Below are 20,657 nucleotides of genomic sequence, written 5' to 3' on the forward strand. Positions count from 1 at the left end.
ATAAGGAGAAGTGGCGGCTCCTATACTCTGTTGGAGGAACCTAACACAATAAGGATAAAAAGAGGGCCTTTACCTACACCTGATCTAACCATTTTGTTCAAATAACATTGACATTTCAGCCATGGCTTCCACTATCTTGGATGCAGCTCTGTATTTGAACATAGCATAAAATGCTTAATAGTTTTAATAGACACTGTGGGGCAGATTCACTAAGGGTCGAATTTCGAAGTTAAAAATACTTCGAAATTCGACCCTCGAATTGAAATCCTTCGACTTCGAATATCGAAGTCGAAGGATTTAGCGCTAATCCTGCGATCGATCGATCAAAGGATTTTTCCTTCGAATCGAACGATTCGAACGATTTTAATACAACGATCGAAGGAAAATCCTTCGATCAAAAAAAGGTTAGCAAACCTATGGGGACCTTCCCCATAGGCTAACATTGACTTCGGTAGGTTTTATCTGCCGAAGTAGGGGGTCGAAGTTTTTTTTTAAAGGGAAAGTACTTCGACTATCGAATGGTCGAATAGTCGAACGATTTTTACTTCGATTCGTTCGATTTCGTTCGAATTCGAACGAATTTAACCAATTCGATGGTCGAAGTACCCAAAAAATACTTCGAAATTCGAATTTTTTTCATTCGAATCCTTCACTCGAAGTTAGTGAATCTGCCCCTGTGTGTGTCAGTACCAGTGCAAATAATCTGCTTCTTCTTTTACCATTGATCACACAGTCTGAGACCCACAAAGTCTACAAAATTGTACCTATATTGAAATTTCATCCTCATGAGGGTAATATAATATATACATTAGTATATTAAGCACCTCCATCCAAAAAACCCACTTGGGATAACTGCAACTGTACACAAAGGGGCTGATTCACTAAGGGTCGAATATCGAGGGTTAATTAACCCTCGATATTCGACTGGGAATTGAAAGCCTTCGACTTCGAATATCGAAGGATTTAGCGCAAATATTGCGATCGTACGATCAAAGGATTATTCCTTCGATTGAACGATTAAATCCTTCGAATCGAACGATTCGAAGGATTTAAATCCAACGATCGAAGGAATATCCTTCGATCAAAAAAAGTTAGCTAAGCCTATGGGGACCTTCCCCATAGGCTAACATTGACTCCGGTAGCTTTTAGATGGCGAACTAGGGGGTCGAAGTATTTTTTAAAGAGACAGTACTTCGACTATCGAATGGTCGAATAGTCGAACGATTTTTACTTTGAATCCATCGATTCGAAGTCGCAGTCGTAGTCGAAGGTCGAAGTTGCCCATTCGATGGTCGAAGTAGCCCAAAAAATACTTCGAAATTCAAAGTTTTTTTACTTCGAATCCTTCACTAGAAGTTAGTGAATCGGCCCCAAAGTAAGTCAATTCTCCTATCCATGCTTGGTTAGTTGAATCGGCTCCCAATTCTCTACACCTGAGAGTCCTGGTGCACGTACCTTGAATGGCCACTTCCCAATTCTCTTGCAAAAAATTCCTTGACGTATAGCACCGCAAATTTTATTTGAATAGAAATGCCTTTATTTGGAACACTGGCTGGACCTGGATAAGCGACGTTTCAGGCTACACAGAGCCTTTTTTCAAGCTCCAAACATGTAGTGATCAGCATGGCTCAGTATCACATTGGATTCTATTGAACTGTGTTTTTAGCCAACTATAAAAAATAATTCTTCTCAAGAAGTAAGTCATGCTATGTAAAAGCCTGATTCACACACCAGTTTAGAAGGATTATGGAGTGAAAGCAGTTTAGTTATGCTGCTTTTTATGGGCCACATATTCTAGGTTGGGCTGTTTTCTCAGCCTCTGTTTTAGATGGCACACAGGTTAACATCTTTCTTGGCTGTACGCTCCATTTCAGCTACAATCCCGACTGTTTCTTACATTTTAGTCTCTAGATGTTGAGGAATTACAACTCCAAAATGCCTTGATGCTTAATTATATTTTGAAGGATGCTGCTGATTGTGGTCCAACATCAGGGGTCCCAAGGATAAGAACCAGTGCTTTATTGGCTGGACTGCCATGTACTAATGTAAGAATTTTAACTAGATGATGATTATTTCCTAATCATCTCCAAAGATGCATAACAAAAGAAACAGAAGACTGTTTCTGTCAAACCATGAAAGCTAGAATATGGAATTCCAATGAAATATTTACAAATGTTATATAAGATTTGTTCACATAACAACATGCATTTGCATCATTTCTATACTGGCCCAGTCTTGCAGTTCTGGATAAGCTAATTTGCTGGAATGAGAGATATGAATTTAGACAAGTAAATCCGTTACTGAAAACAGTGAGAATAGGAATTCAATTTAATGGGAAAGATACATCTTACAATAAAAAGTGTAAAGATTATAAAACTTGGTTAAGGATAAGAGGAGAATCACAACCGTTACTTAAAATGAGTTTTTTTTTGCGAATATTTAGCGCTGCTTGCAGTGTAAAAAACATTCGCTAGAAAATATTACATTGTGCATTATCATTAAGCAAAGATCATCCTCTCTGGAGTTTCGTTGAATATTTTGTAGGAAAAAATGCCCTGTGAATGTCTGCAACAGGCATTGGGTCACAAACTTTGCGAGGAAGTCCAGACTCTAAGCCCATGAGTATTTGAACAAGTCACTAAATGGTTCAGTTGTATATGGGAAAGTGCTGGATTGTTAACAGGCACAGATCTGAGGGTTGCAGCATTATTAGACTATCCAGAACTAGAAAAAGGGTTGATCATTTTGTAAGGCACAATTATAATCTCTGCCCATAGACCCTAGGTCAGCACCAGCCAGGGTTCTCTTCTACCGAGTGCTGCCATCTTGTCTCTTGTCCCAGGTATCTTTTTTGGCTGCCTTGGCAGTGTGCAGTTTGGATTTTACTACTGGCATGCACATTGTGCAGGGCAGCCATATATTACAGCAATATTATTCCCTGAAACCATGGGTTGCACATTCTGAATGATGCCAAAGCAGGGCCTCGTAAGGGCCCATGTGCTGGTCACATTCCATCCGGACACAACAGTTTCTGCTCTATTCTAGCAGTACAATAGCTTGCATCTCAGTGGGCATGGGTTCTATTGGGGCATTTTTGAAAAAAAGTGCCTTTCATTCAGTCTTTAGATTAGATTTAGAGCTGTGTAATCCATTATATGTGAAATGTATGCCCACTGATATATATTGCTTTCTTATAGGTTTTCTGCCACATAAGTCTATTCATGGCACCAGCCACCTGTTTTCTTATCAGAGCATCATTCTTGTTTGGCATCATTTTTGCCAAACAATTTTGTGATTTTCTGCAGATTTATACACTACATTTATGGGGCATATTTATCAAGGGTCGAGTTTCGAATTGAAAAAACTTTGAAATTCAATTTCAAAAAGACCAACCGAAGTGAAGTCAAAGTTTTTTTTGGGTCATAGATGTCCGTATTTGGCCGAATTCTAATCGTGCGATCGAAGGAATAGCGCATTCCATCAAATTCGATTCAAAGTTTTTCCCCCAAAAAACTTTAAATTTCTCAAAGTCCACCAATTGACTCCGTGTAGGTTCTAGGAGGTCCCCCATAGGCTAAAACAGCACTTCGGCAGGTTTTAGATGGTGAATGGTCAAAGTTGAAGTTTTAAAGAGACAGTACATGATAAATTTTGATATTCGAATTTCGAAATTTTGTTTTTCAAATTTGAAACTAAGTTGGACTATTCCCTAGTCAAAGTACAAAAAATATAGCTCGAAATTCAAAGTTTTTAACTTCGAAAACTCACTTCGACCCTTGATAAATCTGCCCCTATGTGTTACAACATTTCAGAATTAGTATTCTACCTATTCATTTGCACTGCTATCATCTTACTCATTACTCAGTATTCATTTTTATACCTGATTGTTTTTAGATTAATGAGTCAGTGGGATGTTAGAGCTCTGTGGTTTCACTGAGCTCTACCACCCCATAGAAGAGAATGGTGTTCAACACTTCAACGCAATTAAAAAAATTATGACAAATTTATATACTGATCTGCTTTGTGCCAAATGTGCCAAATTGTTTGTTTCCTTACTTTCAGGAATGTGTTGAACCCAATGCAAAATGTTGAACTTTCCAATTTTAGCAAGTCACCCCCTAAATGTTTAAGCTTTCAACATTGCTCATGACCCAGTCTTGTAGACCTCAAAATCATCCTTGTGGGTTACATGTAACTCCCAGGGAAAGTAGTTTTTTGCCCGAGGGGTCCGTTTCCCCCGTGTAATGAGAAGCTCCATTTCACTGTTGTCCATTAGCCGAATCATCTCTCCGTCTGTGTCTCTCATATTTAGGGCTACCTCTGCATCAGGAAACTGGTTCCTACAAGAAAATCTAAAGTCAGTATCTGATCAGAGACATGGTGTCAGACATTCCTAAACACAACAGCATATAAAACTCCATTAATAATTTTATAATTGTCTACTGTATGTTATTTTCTGGATTAGATTGTTGAATCTTTATTACAGATTAGGGTTGCCACCTGTTCGGTTTTTCTAAGGCCTTTTTCAACTGTATGGTTTTCAGCCTCGTGAAACCCAAATAATAACCTGGCCAATAAATGAAAAATATTAAGATACTCTCCGTTATGGCTTATTTATCATCCTGTACATTATTATTATAGAAAGAAAAATTAAGTCATTGCTGTATTTCAGTGCTTTCAATGACTGATTTATGTATAATAGATCCCATATTCTTAATTAAAGGGTAGGACTTACTTCTCAGGCCTAATATAGAGAGAGAGATAGGGTTGCCACCCGTCTTGTTTTGGATGGGACATCCCAGTTATTCAACGGCCTGTCATTAAAAACTGGACAGAAATCCAGGCAATTATAACAAAGTGATGCAATAACTTTGCTGCAGTGTCATAACCCCATCCAGCATCATCGTGCCCTCCTCTGATGTTATCGTACCCACCCCCAGCATCACTACTTCATCCCCAATGTCATCTGTCTCACCACCGTTGATCGGGTTTAGCCACTGGCAACCCTATTACAGATTTATGTTATGTGTTAATTGTGTCGTATAGAATAGTACAGTTCCCAGAATTCATATGCTACATATAATAATGTAAATGTATGTGTGTGCAATGGAAGTGATGCTTATTGGTTCTGGGTTGCTACTGTGACGTCTTAGCCTTTGGTCAGTATATCATAAGTGAAACTTGTTTGGACCTCACCCTGATACCCTCCCTGATAAATTCATTAAATGAGATATGAAACCAATATAAATTACCTTATTAAATCCAGCAGCTCCTTATAAGAGGGACATTTCCCAACATCTTCCTCTAAAGAGATGTCTCTGTAAAAGAAAATGTATATACGGTTACATAAAAACATAATTGCAGGTCAAGGTGGAAGATAATCAAGAGGTACCCATCTACAGCGGCCCATTACCTGATCAGGCATATGTCATGGTCGTGAAAATAGCAGCGCAGCAAGCTGACCTGGTACTGCTCTTCTGGAAGTTTCTTAATTATCCTCACAAATGATGCTGGGAAAATGCCTGTCCTGTTCCCTGCAGTCCCCTGACATAGAATAAACACATAAGTAACCTAAACGTGCATAATCACTTTCAAAATCATACACCTGATATAGGCAGGTCTCTCCATACTCATGGTTTACTAAGGGGCCGATTCACTAATTTCGAGTGAAGGATTCGAAGTTAAAAAACTTCGAATTTCGAAGTTTTTTTTGGGCTACTTCGACCATCGAATGGGCTACTTCGACCTTCGACTACGACTACGAATCGAAGGATTCGAACTTAAAATCGTTCGACTATTCGACCATTCGATAGTCGAAGGAAGTACTGCCTCTTTAAAAAAAACTTCGACCCCCTAGTTCGCCATCTAAAAGCTACCGAAGTCAATGTTAGCCTAAGGGGAAGGTCCCCATAGTCTTGGCTAACTTTTTTTGATCGAAGGATATTCCTTCGATCGTTGGATTTAAATCCTTCGAATCGTTCGATTCGAAGGATTTTATCGTTCGATCGAAGGAATAATCCTTCGATCGTTCGATCATACTATCTGCGCTAAATCCTTCGACTTCGATATTCGAAGTCGAAGGATTTCAATTCCCAGTTGAATATTGAGGGTTAATTAACCCTCGATATTCGACCCTTAGTGAATCAGCCCCTAAGTGTAGGCGAGTGAAATAAGATTTATGTGTAGAGAGAGTATATAAACCCTTTCTTTTAATGTCTTGTGTATAGCTCGGCCAAATTTGCTTTTGCACATACCCATTTTTTCCCCTAGCATGTTGTAACTGCACACGCTTTCAATAAAGGTTTTGTATTAATATAATGGAAAGTTGCATGAAACAAGTAGTTTATAGCCATGTTCATGAAGCCCTGATCACTCACTACAGTCTCTGGACTGCCAACCTGACTGGTTTCATCCCCATACACCCACATAGACCTACAGTCTAGGGCGACTCACTGCAGCTGAAGCACAATCTAGGACATAACATTATCTCTATAACACCTCTGTACCTGGGAAATAACTACAGCAGAGATGCACTATAATTCTGAAACCTAATCCATTACCGTATATACTCGAGTATAAGCCGAGTTTTTCAGCATCCAAAATGTGCTGAAAAAGTCTACCTCGGCTTTTACTCGGGTCAGCGGGCAGTAGCTGAGATTACAGCCACTTTTAATCATTCCAATACCAACAGTTCACTTGGGGAGAGACTGCAATATCACACTGGGCCCTCTGTTGGTTATATGAAAGAATAACAGTACGCCCTCTGTTGGTTATATGAAAGAATAACAGTACGCCCTCTGTTGGTTATATGAAAGAATAACAGTGACTGCAATATCACACAGTGCCCTCTGTTGGTTATATGAAGGATTAACAGTGATGGCAATATCACACAGCACCCTCTGCACATGGTAGTGGGAAAGTGGGACAATGCACACAGTAATCCTTTTGGCAATTTTCTGTCACCATCAACTTTGCAAAGAAGTCCGGTTGATCACTGGGGGGGTCGCTTTGGCGGAATGTGCGCTGCTGGGAGACTGTAGTTGTGTCTAGGCTTATACTAGAGTCAATAAGTTTTCCCAGTTTTCGTAGGTAAAATTAGGTACCCCGGCTTATACTCGGGTCGGCTTATACTCGAGTATATAGGGTACTAGTGATGGGCGAATTTATTCGCCAGGCACAAATTTGCGGCGAATAAATTTGCGAAACCGCTGTGGAAATTCGCCATAGAAAATTCACCGGCGTCAAAAGAAATGGACGCTGGCGTCCGTATTTTTGGACGCTGGCGTCCGTATTTTTGGACGCTGGCGTCCGTATTTTTGGACAGCGTCCAAAAATGGACACAGGCGTCAAAAACGAGATGCCGGCGCCGTTTCACAGATTTTTCGCCATTTTGTGGGAAATTCGCAAATTTTTCGGCGAAGTGAAACGCCTCAAATTCGCCCATCACTATCCATTATCATTGTTGAGCCAGCTTCTGATACAATTGTGTTTATTTTGCTCAGATATGAATATGCATTTGAGCTTTAAGTTTTGTTCAGTATTCAGCTGATTCTTTTGTAGAGCATGTAGAGAATGTATGGACTCATTGCATACAGGTATGGGACCTGTTATCCACAATGCTCGGGGACCTGAGGTTTTCCGGATAATGGATCTTTCCGTAATTTGGACCTTCATGCCTTAAGTCTACTAGAAAATCATGTAAACATTAAATAAACCCAAAAGACTGGTTTTGCTTCCAATAAGGATTCATATCTTAGTTGGGATCACTTAAGGTATGACGATCCAAATTATGGAAAACCCAAGGTCCCGAGTATTCTACATAACATTTAATCAGTGGTTAAATTTATGATAATGGAGTGTTAAATGATTTTGGTCTTGTGTAATAACCTTAAAACAGAACCTTACAGAATGAAGCATACTTCCGTCACAATTATTCTCATAATTTATCAAATTATCTGTTGCACTAATTTACCCAAAAGTCTGTGCCTCTCACCAAGCAAGTGTGAATGAGTTATGTAAAGGTGAGAGGTTAAGAGGGCCAGAAGTCATATTGGTGTTGTTCTTACCTCTAGCCATTCCCTGTTGACCCAACTCAAGAGATATATAAGGTCACCGCACTTAAGATTCAGCTCCATAGATTCATTTCCCTTAAAATCAAAGAGTGCCTAACAATACAGTAGACACAAAAGCAAAAAGATATAAGTATATAAAAATAACAAAAAAGTATACCTATAAAATATAACAATTGTGCACATACAGTTTCATTTTGTCAAGATTTGTCAACATATATGTTGACAAATTATGTTTTACTACCTTTCTACTTTTTGAAATATTTAGGGAATCCGATGTGTGTGCCAATAAACAGGACTTTAAAACAAACAATCATAAGGACTGGAGATTACACATAAGAAATAAGGGATATTCTAACCTCGGCTCTTGGTCTGTCCCCATCAGAAATTGGTTGGGATTCTTTCTTGCTACAAGGGGGAAAATGCAGTAAATAGTCAAGAAATCATTGAAAAACAACAAGTTTTGGGGCTACAAATCTACCCTGTGCTATAAAACCAGCCTTTGCAACAACAAAAAGTTTTTAAAGATCTTATTTTCCGCACACTGTAGATTACTTCATGTAATATATTAATCAAAATTAATAAATCCTCAGAGAGCCCAAAAATTTTTGATTTAATTTTTTGAGGTTTTTTAATTCCAAGTACAAAAACAGTGAAAAATGTTATACAAATATCAATTTAATAAATACAATTAATTATACCACAATTCATGTCTATATAGCACCATATATAGTTTGCACCATATTTTTAAAAGAATTAATTTAGCTGCTAATCATTGATTATGCAGATAATGAGGCTGGGAGGAGACATTTAAACACGCATCATCTGGATCAGCATTCCTTGTTTGTCAAATTGAATTATGTCCATGGTATTAACCTGCTTAAGTAAAAGTCACAATGAAGCGCTTGTTAGAGGTTTTAAACATTGTATGCAGGACATATTCACTTCGTTGCTGATAATAAGAAACAATATAGCAGAGTGTGGGAATGTATTCAAAAAACATGCAGCCGTAGATACGAAGAGCTGTGCCTTTTGAAATACTGCGCTGAAAATCCAGACAGATAAGTAGTATGACCGGCTCACATAAATCTCAGGTAGTAAGCAGGACCACCATCAGAAATCACAGGGCCCCATATGACAAAATTTCCTGGGCCCCTGAGCTGCGCCCACCGCAAGCCCCACCTACAGGTCCACCCTCCCCACCCCACAGGTCCGCCCCCCACCACACAGTAAAAAAACAAAGAAAATTATTGGTGTCTAGGGTTCCCACATGTTAAAAAAATAAATAAAAAGATATTGGTGGTCAGGGCCCCCCATAAAAAACATTTGTGGCCAGGGCCCCCCATTAAAAAATATCGGTAGCTAGGACCCCACATGAGAAAAAATTGGTGGACAAAATTGGTGGGCAGCCCCCCCCACATTATAAGAAAATTGGTGACCAGGGCCCCTCAAACGTCCATGCCTTCCCGAAGCCAGCAGCTCTCAGAAAGATGGGGGGCCCAGCTAATCAAGTAACTGTAGCGTGGCCGGGCCCCTCCTTACCCTCGGGCCCCCTACAACTCTCCCCCCTGTCCCCCCTCATGGCTGCGCTGGTAGTAAGTATAGGGTTGACTGTTAGTCGGCTACACGCCAAGCATACATTACCACCTTATCGGTGTAGTTACGTTGCTCGCAGAGTTATCCTGTCTTGCACTTCCAGAGCCGATCTGAAGAGCCAAAGGTCCCAGTCACTCCTCGTTCCACGTATCTGCTTTCCAGATTGTTAAATGTGCTCAAATGATAGTATTTCTCTCCTCCACATGGCCAGATGATGCGTGTTTAAATGTCTCCTCCAAGCCTCATTATCTGCATAATCAATGATTAGCAGCTAAATTAATTCTTTTAAAAATATGGTGCAAACCATATATGGTGCTATATATACATGAATTGTGGTATAATTAATTGTATTTATTAAATTGATATTTGTATAAAATGTTTCACTGTTTTTGTACTTGGAATTAAAAAACCTCAAAAAATTAAATCAAAAATTTTTGGGCTCTCTGAGGATTTATTAATTTTGATTAATATATTACATGAAGTAATCTACAGTGTGCGGAAAATAAGATCTTTAAAAACTTTTTGTTGTTGCAACTAATTATATCTATCTTACGCACCGCCGTACATGGCTTTGTAAGCTTCTAAAATTTTAAATAGTAGTGTGCGCTGCCAACATATATACAACATAAAACCAGCCTTTCCCAAGCCAAACAAACACTCACTAACTCCCTTTCCAAAAAAAAAACAGCACAACTTTTCTCCACCTTTTCTCTACCTCACTAATTGTTCCTTCAGTGTCTCCTACAATGGAGTAACATCTTCTTCCCTACATCTTTCTGTTGTGGTTCCCCAAGGTTTTGTCCTGGGCCCCTTATTATTCTCCCTCTATACTTCCTCCTTCTGCAAACTAATCAACTCATATGGTTTCCACTACCACCTCTATGCTGATGATACTCAGATCTATCTCTCCTCTCCAGATCTCAACTTAGAACTCCTAACTTGGGTCTCCTCCTGCCTGTCCGCTATTTCCACTTGGATGTCACAACACTACCTTAAATTAAACCTCTCTTAAACGGAAATGGTTCTCTTTCCTCCAACTAACACCCGTAACATCCCGGAACTTATTAAATCATTAAGTCACTTATTAAATCATTAAGTCACTTATTAAATCATTTCACTTCCACCTAAGGAACAAATACAAATTACGATAATTTATCACCCAAGATGCCGCCAAGACTACTGTAACTGTCTTTTAATTGGCCTCCCCCCCAGAGACTGTCACCTCTCCAGTCCATAATGAACACTGCCCCAAGGCTCATAAACATCAGCAACTGCTCCACCTCTGCATGCCACTATGCCAATCCATGCACTGGCTTCCGTTACCTTTCAGAATAAAATTCAAATGAATGACCCTGACATTCAAAGTAGTTCATAACTCTGACCCAACCTACATCTCTGAACTCATCTCTATATGCTCACCCAACCACTTCCTACACTCTTCTACTGACCTGCTCCTCAACTCCTATCTCATTACCGCCTCACATGCTCGCATTTAAGACTTTGCAAGTGCTGCACCCCTCCTCTGGAATTCTCTCCCACAGTCTGCCCAACTTTCTCCCAAACTTTCTGCTTTCTTAAAACACACTTATTTGAGAAACCTACCCTCACTCTGCTTAACTACCAAATGCAATATTACAAACTACATCTCTCACTCAATTCTGATCTTGCCCGCTCCCACACCTTGTGTCTTATTCCCTTCACTTTAAATTATAAGCTCTTTTGCACAGGGCCTTCCTCAACTTTTGTACCTTTATTGGTCATGATGTATGTAACTCCATATGTTCTATGTATGTAATTCATATGATTTAGTTGTATAAACACATTTACTTTACAGTAAATATGTTGGCACTCTATAAATACATGTTAATAATAAAAATAATGAAGTGTCATTATACAACTGTCTATAGGGAAACATATTGCTATTATAACTATTATAAAATATCATCTCAGTTGGGGAATTTTATACGGTGTGTTTGAAGGGCTGGTAACCTGCAAAAGAGACATAAAAATGCTGCATGAGATTTACTGACCATCTGAATTAGAACTCAGTACAAATGGTGATCACCAGAAACCACAGAAAATGTTCTTTTCCTAAGCCGTCTGCTTTGTCATAACACCTTTCATTCTAGCATACAAAATCTGTTAAATAGGAAAGCCATTCCTTCCTATTTACAATATATAGGTGAGTGAAAAATAAACCGTGGTTTATGCTTAAATATATGTTGTTTGTCATGCTTTCCAATCAAGCGGATCTATGGCTGATTCAGCAGAGACCCAAGCAGAAAGATCTTATCATATGGCCCTAAGGCATAAGGCAATAAGTTCAGCTGATTACTGCATATAAAACTTATGTCACCATAAACTAAGTAAATTTCTCTCCTGCTCAGAAGTTTCAATTCTGAAAGGAAATCTAAGCATTTGGGATGACAGGCCAATTCATGCCTGTGCAAAGCTAAAAGAGTTGCTGGGCCTTACCAGAGGCATAGGAAAAAAGTTTCCTTTAATTGGCAATGTAATAAAATTAACCTACAGTTTGCGCGTCTCAGGACGTAGTCTCCGAAGGGCATGGGGGATCCTCTCACTATCAGACGAAGTCTGGTAGTAAAACATCCGCAGATCTTCATCCAATAGGAGCCAAACAGGAGAGTTCAGTAGCACCTAAGAGACAGAGGGGGTCATTTATCAACACTGGGCAAATTTGCCCATGGGCAGTAACCCATGGCGACCAATTAGATTGCTGCATTCATTGTTCTACTTGCAGCTGGCATTAAAAAGCTACTCACTGATTGGTTGCTATAGGTAACTGCCCATGGGCAAATTTGCCCAGTGTTGATAAATGACCCCCAGAATGTCCAAAAAAATCAAAGTCCATGAGTCAACTGTAAATGAGGAAGGGGCAGACTGTGCTATTTGCCTGCTTCTGTGCCTTTCACAGGAATTTGTACCCAATTCAGGTAAATCCAAACCCCAATCATAGTATATATAAGCCCTGTCTTGCTGGAGGAACACAACTTGCCATATTTCTCTTTTTGCTACTCTTCCAATTTCTAAAGGAAGATAAGTGAAAAGCGATTAGAAATGTTTATATGATGATTACCAGGCCAAAGACCGGACAATGCAGAGACTGCCGGGGAAAAAAAATAAACACAAGACAGAGGGGTCAGTTTGCTAATTTTGTCTATATTTGCCGACAATTCTGGCAATAATCTCTAGTGAACCATGCGAGACAACTTATGTAGCATGAATTCGATAATAGGCTTTAATAAATATGTTTGGGTGAATATTCCCAATGACAGAAGTGCTCGCATTTTAATAAACCTGCTATTGTGATTTTTGTGGCATTTTTTCTGGTGCAGGTTATTAACGCTGTTTATCGCACTTTAGTAAACGGACGCCAGAGTGTTATTTTCATGGATCTATTATCCCAAATGCTTTGAATGCAGTTTTTTTTTTTACTATTGCTGGATGCGCCATGCTTAAAATATTTAAGCAGCCCAAATAGCATGGATTTATGTTGGTTTAGTGGAAATCATTTACACGACATAGTGGAACAGGGAGAAAGGCAAGAGCTTAAAAAATACTGGTCCCATATCAGGGTTTTCAGATATTAGAATAGCTCCTGTACCTGCACTAAATAAAGAGTGCATAAATATAAAAACAGTATAAAATGATGCCATATAGCAAAATAAGAGAAATATAGTGTGGGTAAGCAAATGCAACCACTACTAAGGAAGATGAATCCAATTCAGCTGGGATACTGTACCTTCATGTAGCCATTAAGAAGGGGGATGCGAGACTCTGCAATGTCTTTCTTGTTTCCAACATAAATCTTTGCTGCAGGACACAAACATGATTTTATTCAGTTGTATGTCCCTTTGGAGCACAGGACAGAATAAGAAAAATTTGTTCATAGACAGATGATTCAAAAAGCACCAAACTGAATTGTTTAACTGTTGTTCTACTTTTTTTCTGAGAATCTCAATAAATGGAAAGAATCAGAGCTTGGGTTAGCCCTATGCCCCTGAGACTGTATAGAACAGATCACTGTGAAGGTACCGGTGAGTAGAGGTTGCAGAAGTTCCACCATAAGGCAGGATAAAGTACTGTAAGCTACAGACCTAAGCTGAAGAGGAGTGAATTGGTTTACCGACTTCAATAAATATTCCCCAAAGACTGGTACTGCTAACCATAACCCTTGACTTGTATTTGAGGAAATCTAACAATGATACTCACATGGCAGTTCAGGAAGGATGCAGATGTAAGGGGCCATACCATTTTCAGGGCCATAGTTTTCTTCCAGCTTTGTGTGCAGAGTGAGGAACTGGCTGTATCTCCGGTGTATGAAATACTTACCGCCGCCTCTTGTTTTTACTTCAATTACAAATGTCTAACAAGAATATAGGGACATTAAACTACATATTGAAAAAGGGGGTAACAGAAATAGGTAGTTCTAGGTAAGAAAATGCAAGTACAATCAGTTGCAAAACAAAAAGAGTGTTGCAATAAACCTTCATCTGGTAGTAATACCCATCCAAAGCTTAGCATCCCCTAATACTGCTCCAAAAATATTCTAAGTATTTAAATGTGCAGTCTGCTTTGCCTTAGATTCAATTTGCTGGTGGCCTTGGTAGCGCCTGCTTCAGGGCCTGTGTATAAGTACTGTACGTATAGCTAATACAAGGAAACATTAACAAATAGATACTGTAGACAATGCAAAACCCAGTGCTCTTTCAGAAAGCACTTGTGTTCAAAACATAATTGCACAGTGCACCTTGGGCTGTGTTGCTATAGGGGAGGTGATAAGGTTGAGATCCATTGGCAAGTGCGTCTCTCGCTGCCAAACACTGGCAGAGCTATAGTTATGGGGAAAGTATATTGCTGTATGTTCCATTCTTGTATAAAGAATTGACACCGATTGCTGGGCTCTGCTTCTTGCTACCACCATAAATGTAATGCGTTCAGCAGACTACATTCATGAGGGGTGGGGGCCGGAGAACAACGTAGGCAAGTTATTGGTACTGGTGTTATTGGTGACAGATGCAGGCCACAGTGGTGGCCCTAGGCCTAATACTGCCTGCTCTATGGTGGAGCTAAGGACAGGGCTGCTGACCAACAGTGCTCTTTTGCAAAGCACAGCCATTGCCCCAGGCAGAAGTGATCTGTGCATGAGCATTAAAGGGTGCGCTCATGTACCCCTCATGTTCATGCAGCACTTCATAACTCTGACCCACCTTACATCTCTGAACTCATCTCTATATACTCATCCAACTGCTTACTATGCTCCTCTACTGACCTTCTCCTCAACTCTTCTCTCATTACCTCCTCACACGCTCGTATTCAAGACTTTGCAAGGGCTGCACATCTCCTCTGGAATGCTCTCCCATGGTCTGTCTGACTTTCTTAAAACACCAAATGCAATACCATATACAGTATTACATCTCTCACCCACTTCATTCTGATCTTGCCCACTTCCATACCTTGTGTCTTATTCCCTTCCCTTTAGATTGTAAGCCCTTTCGTACAATGCCTTCCTCACCTTTTGTACTGTTATTATTTGCGATGTACAGTAAGTAACTCCATATGTTCTATGTATGTAATTCATGTTTTATAAGCACATTTACAGCGCTGCAAAATATGTTGGCGCTATATAAATACTATATAAATATGTTATTAATGATAATAACTTCTGCCCAGAGGTATAGTAAATGTCTTTCATTCTGCTGAGAGAAAAGAAGCATTTAGATGAGCCTTATGGCAGTTGAAGTAAAATTATATGTGTCAGATGTAAAAAAAGAACAATATTTTTTAGTGCAAAGGTTATCATGTATGCTTGCCACACGGACAGTATTTTACCTGCTCAACCAGTAAAAATGTAAAATGTAAAAAACATATGAAAAGCCCATATTTATTTTATGAAAAGGTGGCAACCTTAATTATATGGGCAAGACATGACTATTGAATGATGTTCATCCAATGGAGGAAATACTGTATATATGCGTTTCTGCCTCAGCCAACAATTAAAATGTCTCCTTCAGACAGAATTTAATTATGAACCTTCTCGAACAAATAGAATGGCAATTGCCACATTAGAATGGCAATGCTCATGATGTGTTAGTGCATTAGGGTTAGTGCTTCACTTGCTGGTAGCAAATATGGGGAAATTACTTTTTTTATTAGTTATAAATTATATAGTTTACTGATGTCAGGGTTAATAATGGAATGGAATATATTAGTTATCCAGATTACAAGGACATTGTAAAGATAAACTAATACATCCTGAGAAAATTGGTAGTAGCACTGTAAAAGAGTGGTTAAAGGGGATGTACACCTTTAAATTAACTTTTAGTATAATGCTTTTTGCAATTGGTTTTCATTGGCTTATTATTTGTGGTTTTTAAATGATTTAGCTTTGTTATTGAGCAGCTCTCCAGTTTGCAGTTTCAGCACCCTGGTTGATACTTTGAAGTTGTTGCATTTGCTCTAAACTGAAACTATAGCCAAACTGGTCTGCAGATAGTGTTATATGCATAACTGCAAAAATGATTATTTATTAAATGGATAAATGTATTTATTTATTTACATTTGCTACTCAATTGCCCTACAACATATTGCAAAGGAGTGATCTGTTGTGTCTGCTATAAGAGTGGATGCACTCCCCTCAATGTGAAGGGAATTTACAACAGTGCAGTTAGCCCAGAATTAAAAATAAATAAATAAAATGTTTTTTATGCAAAACAAATCACCATATTTTTATCTACAGTTTCGGTTATTGCACCATCAAAGAGCACGAAGCAGGGGTAGGCAGAAGAGGCATGTGCTCGTGCAATAGTTGAGGGTGATTTTTGAAATTTGTGAAACAGCGACAAAGTCGTGAAAATCTAATTTGACTCCCACGTCCAATTTTGGATGCGCGTCCGACAAAGTCGCTTGCGTCAATTTTGACGCTGGCGTTAAACAATGGCCGTCCGAATAGTGTTGACGCGCAGCGATTTTTACGTGAGCAAAGATCTTTGCACCCTAAATCAAATGCTTTCTGACAGTTGGACAGTGCTTTTGGAGTTTAGGCCAGTTATTAAATTGTTCTTACGTATTTCTGTCATTCAAAAACTGTTCTTTTTACAATCGTTTTACTCCAATAGTCCAATTGTTACTGTTTGCTTCACCTTTGTTAATAGCACCCTCTATTCAGTTTGTTGTTTCTCCTGAAGGAAGTTTCTAGATACCTGTAATTCAGTCCCCACCCACAGCACTACTGACGGAGAAGCAAAGAATAAAACTGCCAAATTATAAGGGTCAGTTTATGTTCTATTTCAAAATAGATATCCCATGGCACATACACAGTATATATATAGGTTTTTAAGGAGTTTACATTTAACAAAAGGAATCATAGTGGGAGACCAAATGGAGCAACAGAAGGCAATCAGCTTTATGGAATTGCAATAAAAATATTGTTAGTATTACAAAGAGAAAGAGTGGGAAGTTTTGTGCTTAGGGGCACAGACTCTCATTAAAACATGAAATTATTGCTATGGTTAATTATGTTGTATTGTCATGGAGACATGGAAACAGATGGACTTACATAGTACAGAGAGAAGCCTCTCCTTTCCTCCATGTCTGCAATATGAGCAAATACAGGAAAATCTTCTGGTAACTGTTCAAAATCACTAAGAAAAAGAAGAGGACATCAAAAGAAACACAGTAATGTTGGAATCAGTACTGATTATTAAAGGATAGATTGGCAACAGACTGTTAGAAAAACAACAAAGGTGCTCATTTACCAGGCTGTCTCGCCCATACACAAGCATTTTAATGATGGCAATTTTATGCACAAGGCCAGTGTAGCATGTTCTGTCAATAGGAGAATCTTCTTGTCCAGTCTTTAGCTCTATCTCTTGTGAATGACCACAGTGTGCTGGGATATCAGTCTAACCATGCACCTGCCATTGACCAACTGTTAGATCCATCTGGGCTCTATTTTGCTCTGATTGAGAAGCATGGAAATGGCCAACATCTTATAACCCCCATGATGCCGATGTTGATACATACTATGAGTGAAATTTACAGCCAAACACTCATTTTTCTGCCAATATTAGCACATATCGATTTTTCCTAGTGACAAGCTCAGAATCATTAATATTATGAAGATAGCTGTAGCAATAGTTAAATAAAGGGGGATTCACAGATGTGGGGGTTCTGTCATCTTCAGTACTGAGGGGCAAATAAATTCACCAGACACGAATTTGCGGCGAACTTCCACGTTTCGCTGCAAGCAAAAACATTTTCGAAACTGCAGCGACCATTTGCCGGCGAAAAAGCCTCCGCGTCCAAAAATAAAATTGACAATATACAGCTTTGGTCACTTGATTGTCTGGTGTCATTCTTTTAAAAGTAAATGTACTTTGCCTGAAGAAGCAGCAAACAGATGACGGGTCACTATTAGTGATGGACGAATAAATTCGGCAGACCGTTTTGCGAATTTCGCAGCAAATTCGTCCATCACTGGTCACTATACATTGCAGTCACCATGTTAATTCACTTACCATACAGTTGTGTAACTCACCTTTCATCTCTCAGCTGACGTGGAAGGGACATGGTCAGCTTCTCTGCACTTGAGAGGAAATGTTTTTAACCTTGTGAACCTTAGTAGCCTGGGTATCACCAGCACATGGACCTGAGACAAGACAAAGGCATATGTGATAATGCATACCTACTCTAAATTTTAAGCATTTTATAATTCACAGAGAGTAATGACTGGGACCATGTAAAGGCAGGGGTCTCAGAAACTGTAACGTACTTCATAATTGTCAATATGTAGGCCTGAGTGGTAATATGTAAGTCTGTAACATAATAAAATAGGTAAGGTTGGAAAAGGCAGCTCCAGCATTGTACAAATAATTTGTATCTTCTATTTTTTATATGCACTAGTATATTGTTATTTTTAAAAAAAATGACGTTTTGGAATGATCAGGGTACATTTTGCTACAGGTTGTACTTATATAAGTTTGTATGTGACAATAAAGAAATCTATTTATCTAAAAAATATACACAGGTATGGGACTTGTTATCCAGAACCTGGGCCTGGGGTTTTCCATATAAGGGATCTACGTACTAAAAAATATTTAAACATGAAATAAACCAAACAGGATTGTTTTGCCACCAATAAGGATTGTGTTTTCGGCATTAAAGCCTCCTGAGGCAGTAGAGAGCGAAATTTCCCTCTCTGCTCTAGAAAAGCCCAATTTCATTAATAACCGGAAATGTGGCTCTTGAAGTTACCAGAAGCGACTTTTGGTTGCCTACAGTAACTACTGGGAACTGCCATCTGAGGCAAGTGCTTACCTTTCCTCGAGGAAGAAACACTCCTGCAAGTACAAGGTACTGTTTTATTATTAAAGAAAAAAAGGAAATCATTTTTAAAAATGTGAATTATTTTATTAAAATGGAGTAAATGGGAGACGGCCTTCCTATAATTATGTGCTTTCTGGATATTGGGTTTCTGGATAAGGGGTCCCATATATCTATTTTTTTCTTCCTATAGCTAGAGATTTATAATGATAGGGAATGTACCTTTTTCACTGCCACCCATTTTTGTATCCAATTTTACAACACAAAAAGTTAGGATTCAAAAAATGCCTGCACTGTAATATGAAACCTTATTGCAGGGGGTGCCATTGTACCTCTTATCAATATCAATTGTTAAAAATACAGCTAGTGGATTTACTGTAGGGACCTGTTGTATATTTAAACATACATACATATACAGTACATTGGTACATTGAGAGCAAGAGAGAAGCTGAAACCCATGAATGATCTCAATTATAATAGGACTCTCTACTGAAACCTTTTGGCTAATGCCTCCATGTGACTTGTCAGAGGCATTAGCATTAAATTATACATAATATACATTAAATTAATATATAATTAATATATAAAATTAATATATATGCAGAGCTGTGCCCAACACAAGTGGGTATTAAGTAACTTACCTGCAGGCTAACCCCTGTGGGACCAACATGTATTAGTAAATGAGCACCAACATGTCATAACATAAATGCTGAATTTATCAAGGTGTATTTTATTTCATGCCATGCAAATGCCAGATTTGCTGCCGTTATATAACAATGCTTCAGACCTTTGTTAGTATGCTCTGGAAGTTGATCAAAGATAAAGCGTGTGAAAAAACTTAACTAAATTTTTTACATGGCAATGTCTGGCGATGTGTTGCAAATTGATATTTTACACCACATAATAAACCTGCCCCTAACACCACATACGATAACCTGACATAGAGACAGTCTGATCCCACCAGCATTAACCTGCCATAGAGACAATCTGATCCCACCAGCATTAACCTGTCATAGAGACAGTCTGATCCCACCAGCATTAACCTGCCATAGAGACAGTCTGATCCCACCAGCATTAACCTGCAATAGAGACAGTCTGATCCCACCAGCATTAACCTGACATATAGACAGTCTGATACCACTAGAACAGTATTGTCCCGTCACAATTTTTAGTCCCTTTAAAAGAAAATATTTTTATCACCAGTTATGTGACCTGTGACAAAATGATGTCTGCCAGCTCCAAAGAGTCAGAGAGAACAATGTGGCCGGGTTGGGTGCAGTCACCTGTGAGTAAGGGCTTGTAATTCCGAAGCTCCAGCCTTCCGCTGCTCTCTAATGACACACTGTACTTTTGCTGTTTCTTCACAAAGGGGAAGTTGCTCTATGAAAAGCAGAAGGACGGGAGTAGGAAGTGGTGACACAGTAAGACCTACCCATTTCACTCATTAGGCTGTCTCAGGTGGCAGATGCCTTGGTGTCATTTGTGCCAAAATGCTAATTTCAGTACCCGTTATGCAGCCAAAGTAGGTTGTATGATGTTGTGAGTTCAACAACAGTTTCAGATCTGCAGGTTAAATAATGCGGTCTCCCTCATCTCTGGGCCATGGCACCAATAAATAGTAGTAACATAGTAAGAAAAAAGAAACAC

General features: G+C 39.0%; 1 protein-coding gene across 3 annotated transcripts; it reads right to left on the reverse strand.

The window, feature by feature from the left end:
- Positions 1 to 3,728: 3,728 nt before the first annotated feature.
- Positions 3,729 to 20,390, reverse strand: ncf4.S (neutrophil cytosolic factor 4 S homeolog). Of its 3 annotated transcripts, none has more exons than XM_018261271.2 (11): positions 20,294 to 20,390; positions 18,226 to 18,336; positions 17,245 to 17,329; positions 13,899 to 14,052; positions 13,429 to 13,499; positions 12,196 to 12,323; positions 8,429 to 8,477; positions 8,067 to 8,165; positions 5,414 to 5,544; positions 5,253 to 5,318; positions 3,729 to 4,340 (listed from the first exon to the last, which is right to left on the reverse strand). In XM_018261271.2, exons 2-11 carry the CDS (start codon positions 18,255 to 18,257, stop codon positions 4,145 to 4,147), a joined length of 1,011 nt encoding a protein of 336 aa, XP_018116760.1. In that variant the 5' UTR covers positions 18,258 to 18,336; positions 20,294 to 20,390; the 3' UTR covers positions 3,729 to 4,144. The 3 variants fall into 3 exon arrangements, with proteins under 3 accessions (XP_018116760.1, XP_018116759.1, XP_041417603.1); XM_018261270.2 differs by having other exon boundaries at positions 20,223 to 20,364; XM_041561669.1 differs by having other exon boundaries at positions 20,211 to 20,364.
- Between the last annotated feature and the right edge of the window lie 267 nt (positions 20,391 to 20,657).

This window comes from Xenopus laevis, chromosome 4S (genome assembly GCF_017654675.1).
Source record: "Xenopus laevis strain J_2021 chromosome 4S, Xenopus_laevis_v10.1, whole genome shotgun sequence".
Lineage (NCBI taxonomy): Eukaryota > Metazoa > Chordata > Amphibia > Anura > Pipidae > Xenopus > Xenopus laevis.

Excerpts from the sequence above, each read along its gene's own strand:
- ncf4.S (XM_018261271.2), bottom strand. The coding sequence starts at position 18,257 with ATGTCCCTTCCACGTCAGCTGAGAGATGAAAG. Across the intron at positions 13,500-13,898 it reads CATCCTTCCTGAACTGCCAT|CAAAGATTTATGTTGGAAAC; the intron begins GTGAGTATCATT and ends TGTGTCCTGCAG. Across the intron at positions 12,324-13,428 it reads TTCTTAATGGCTACATGAAG|GTGCTACTGAACTCTCCTGT; the intron begins GTACAGTATCCC and ends TCTGTCTCTTAG.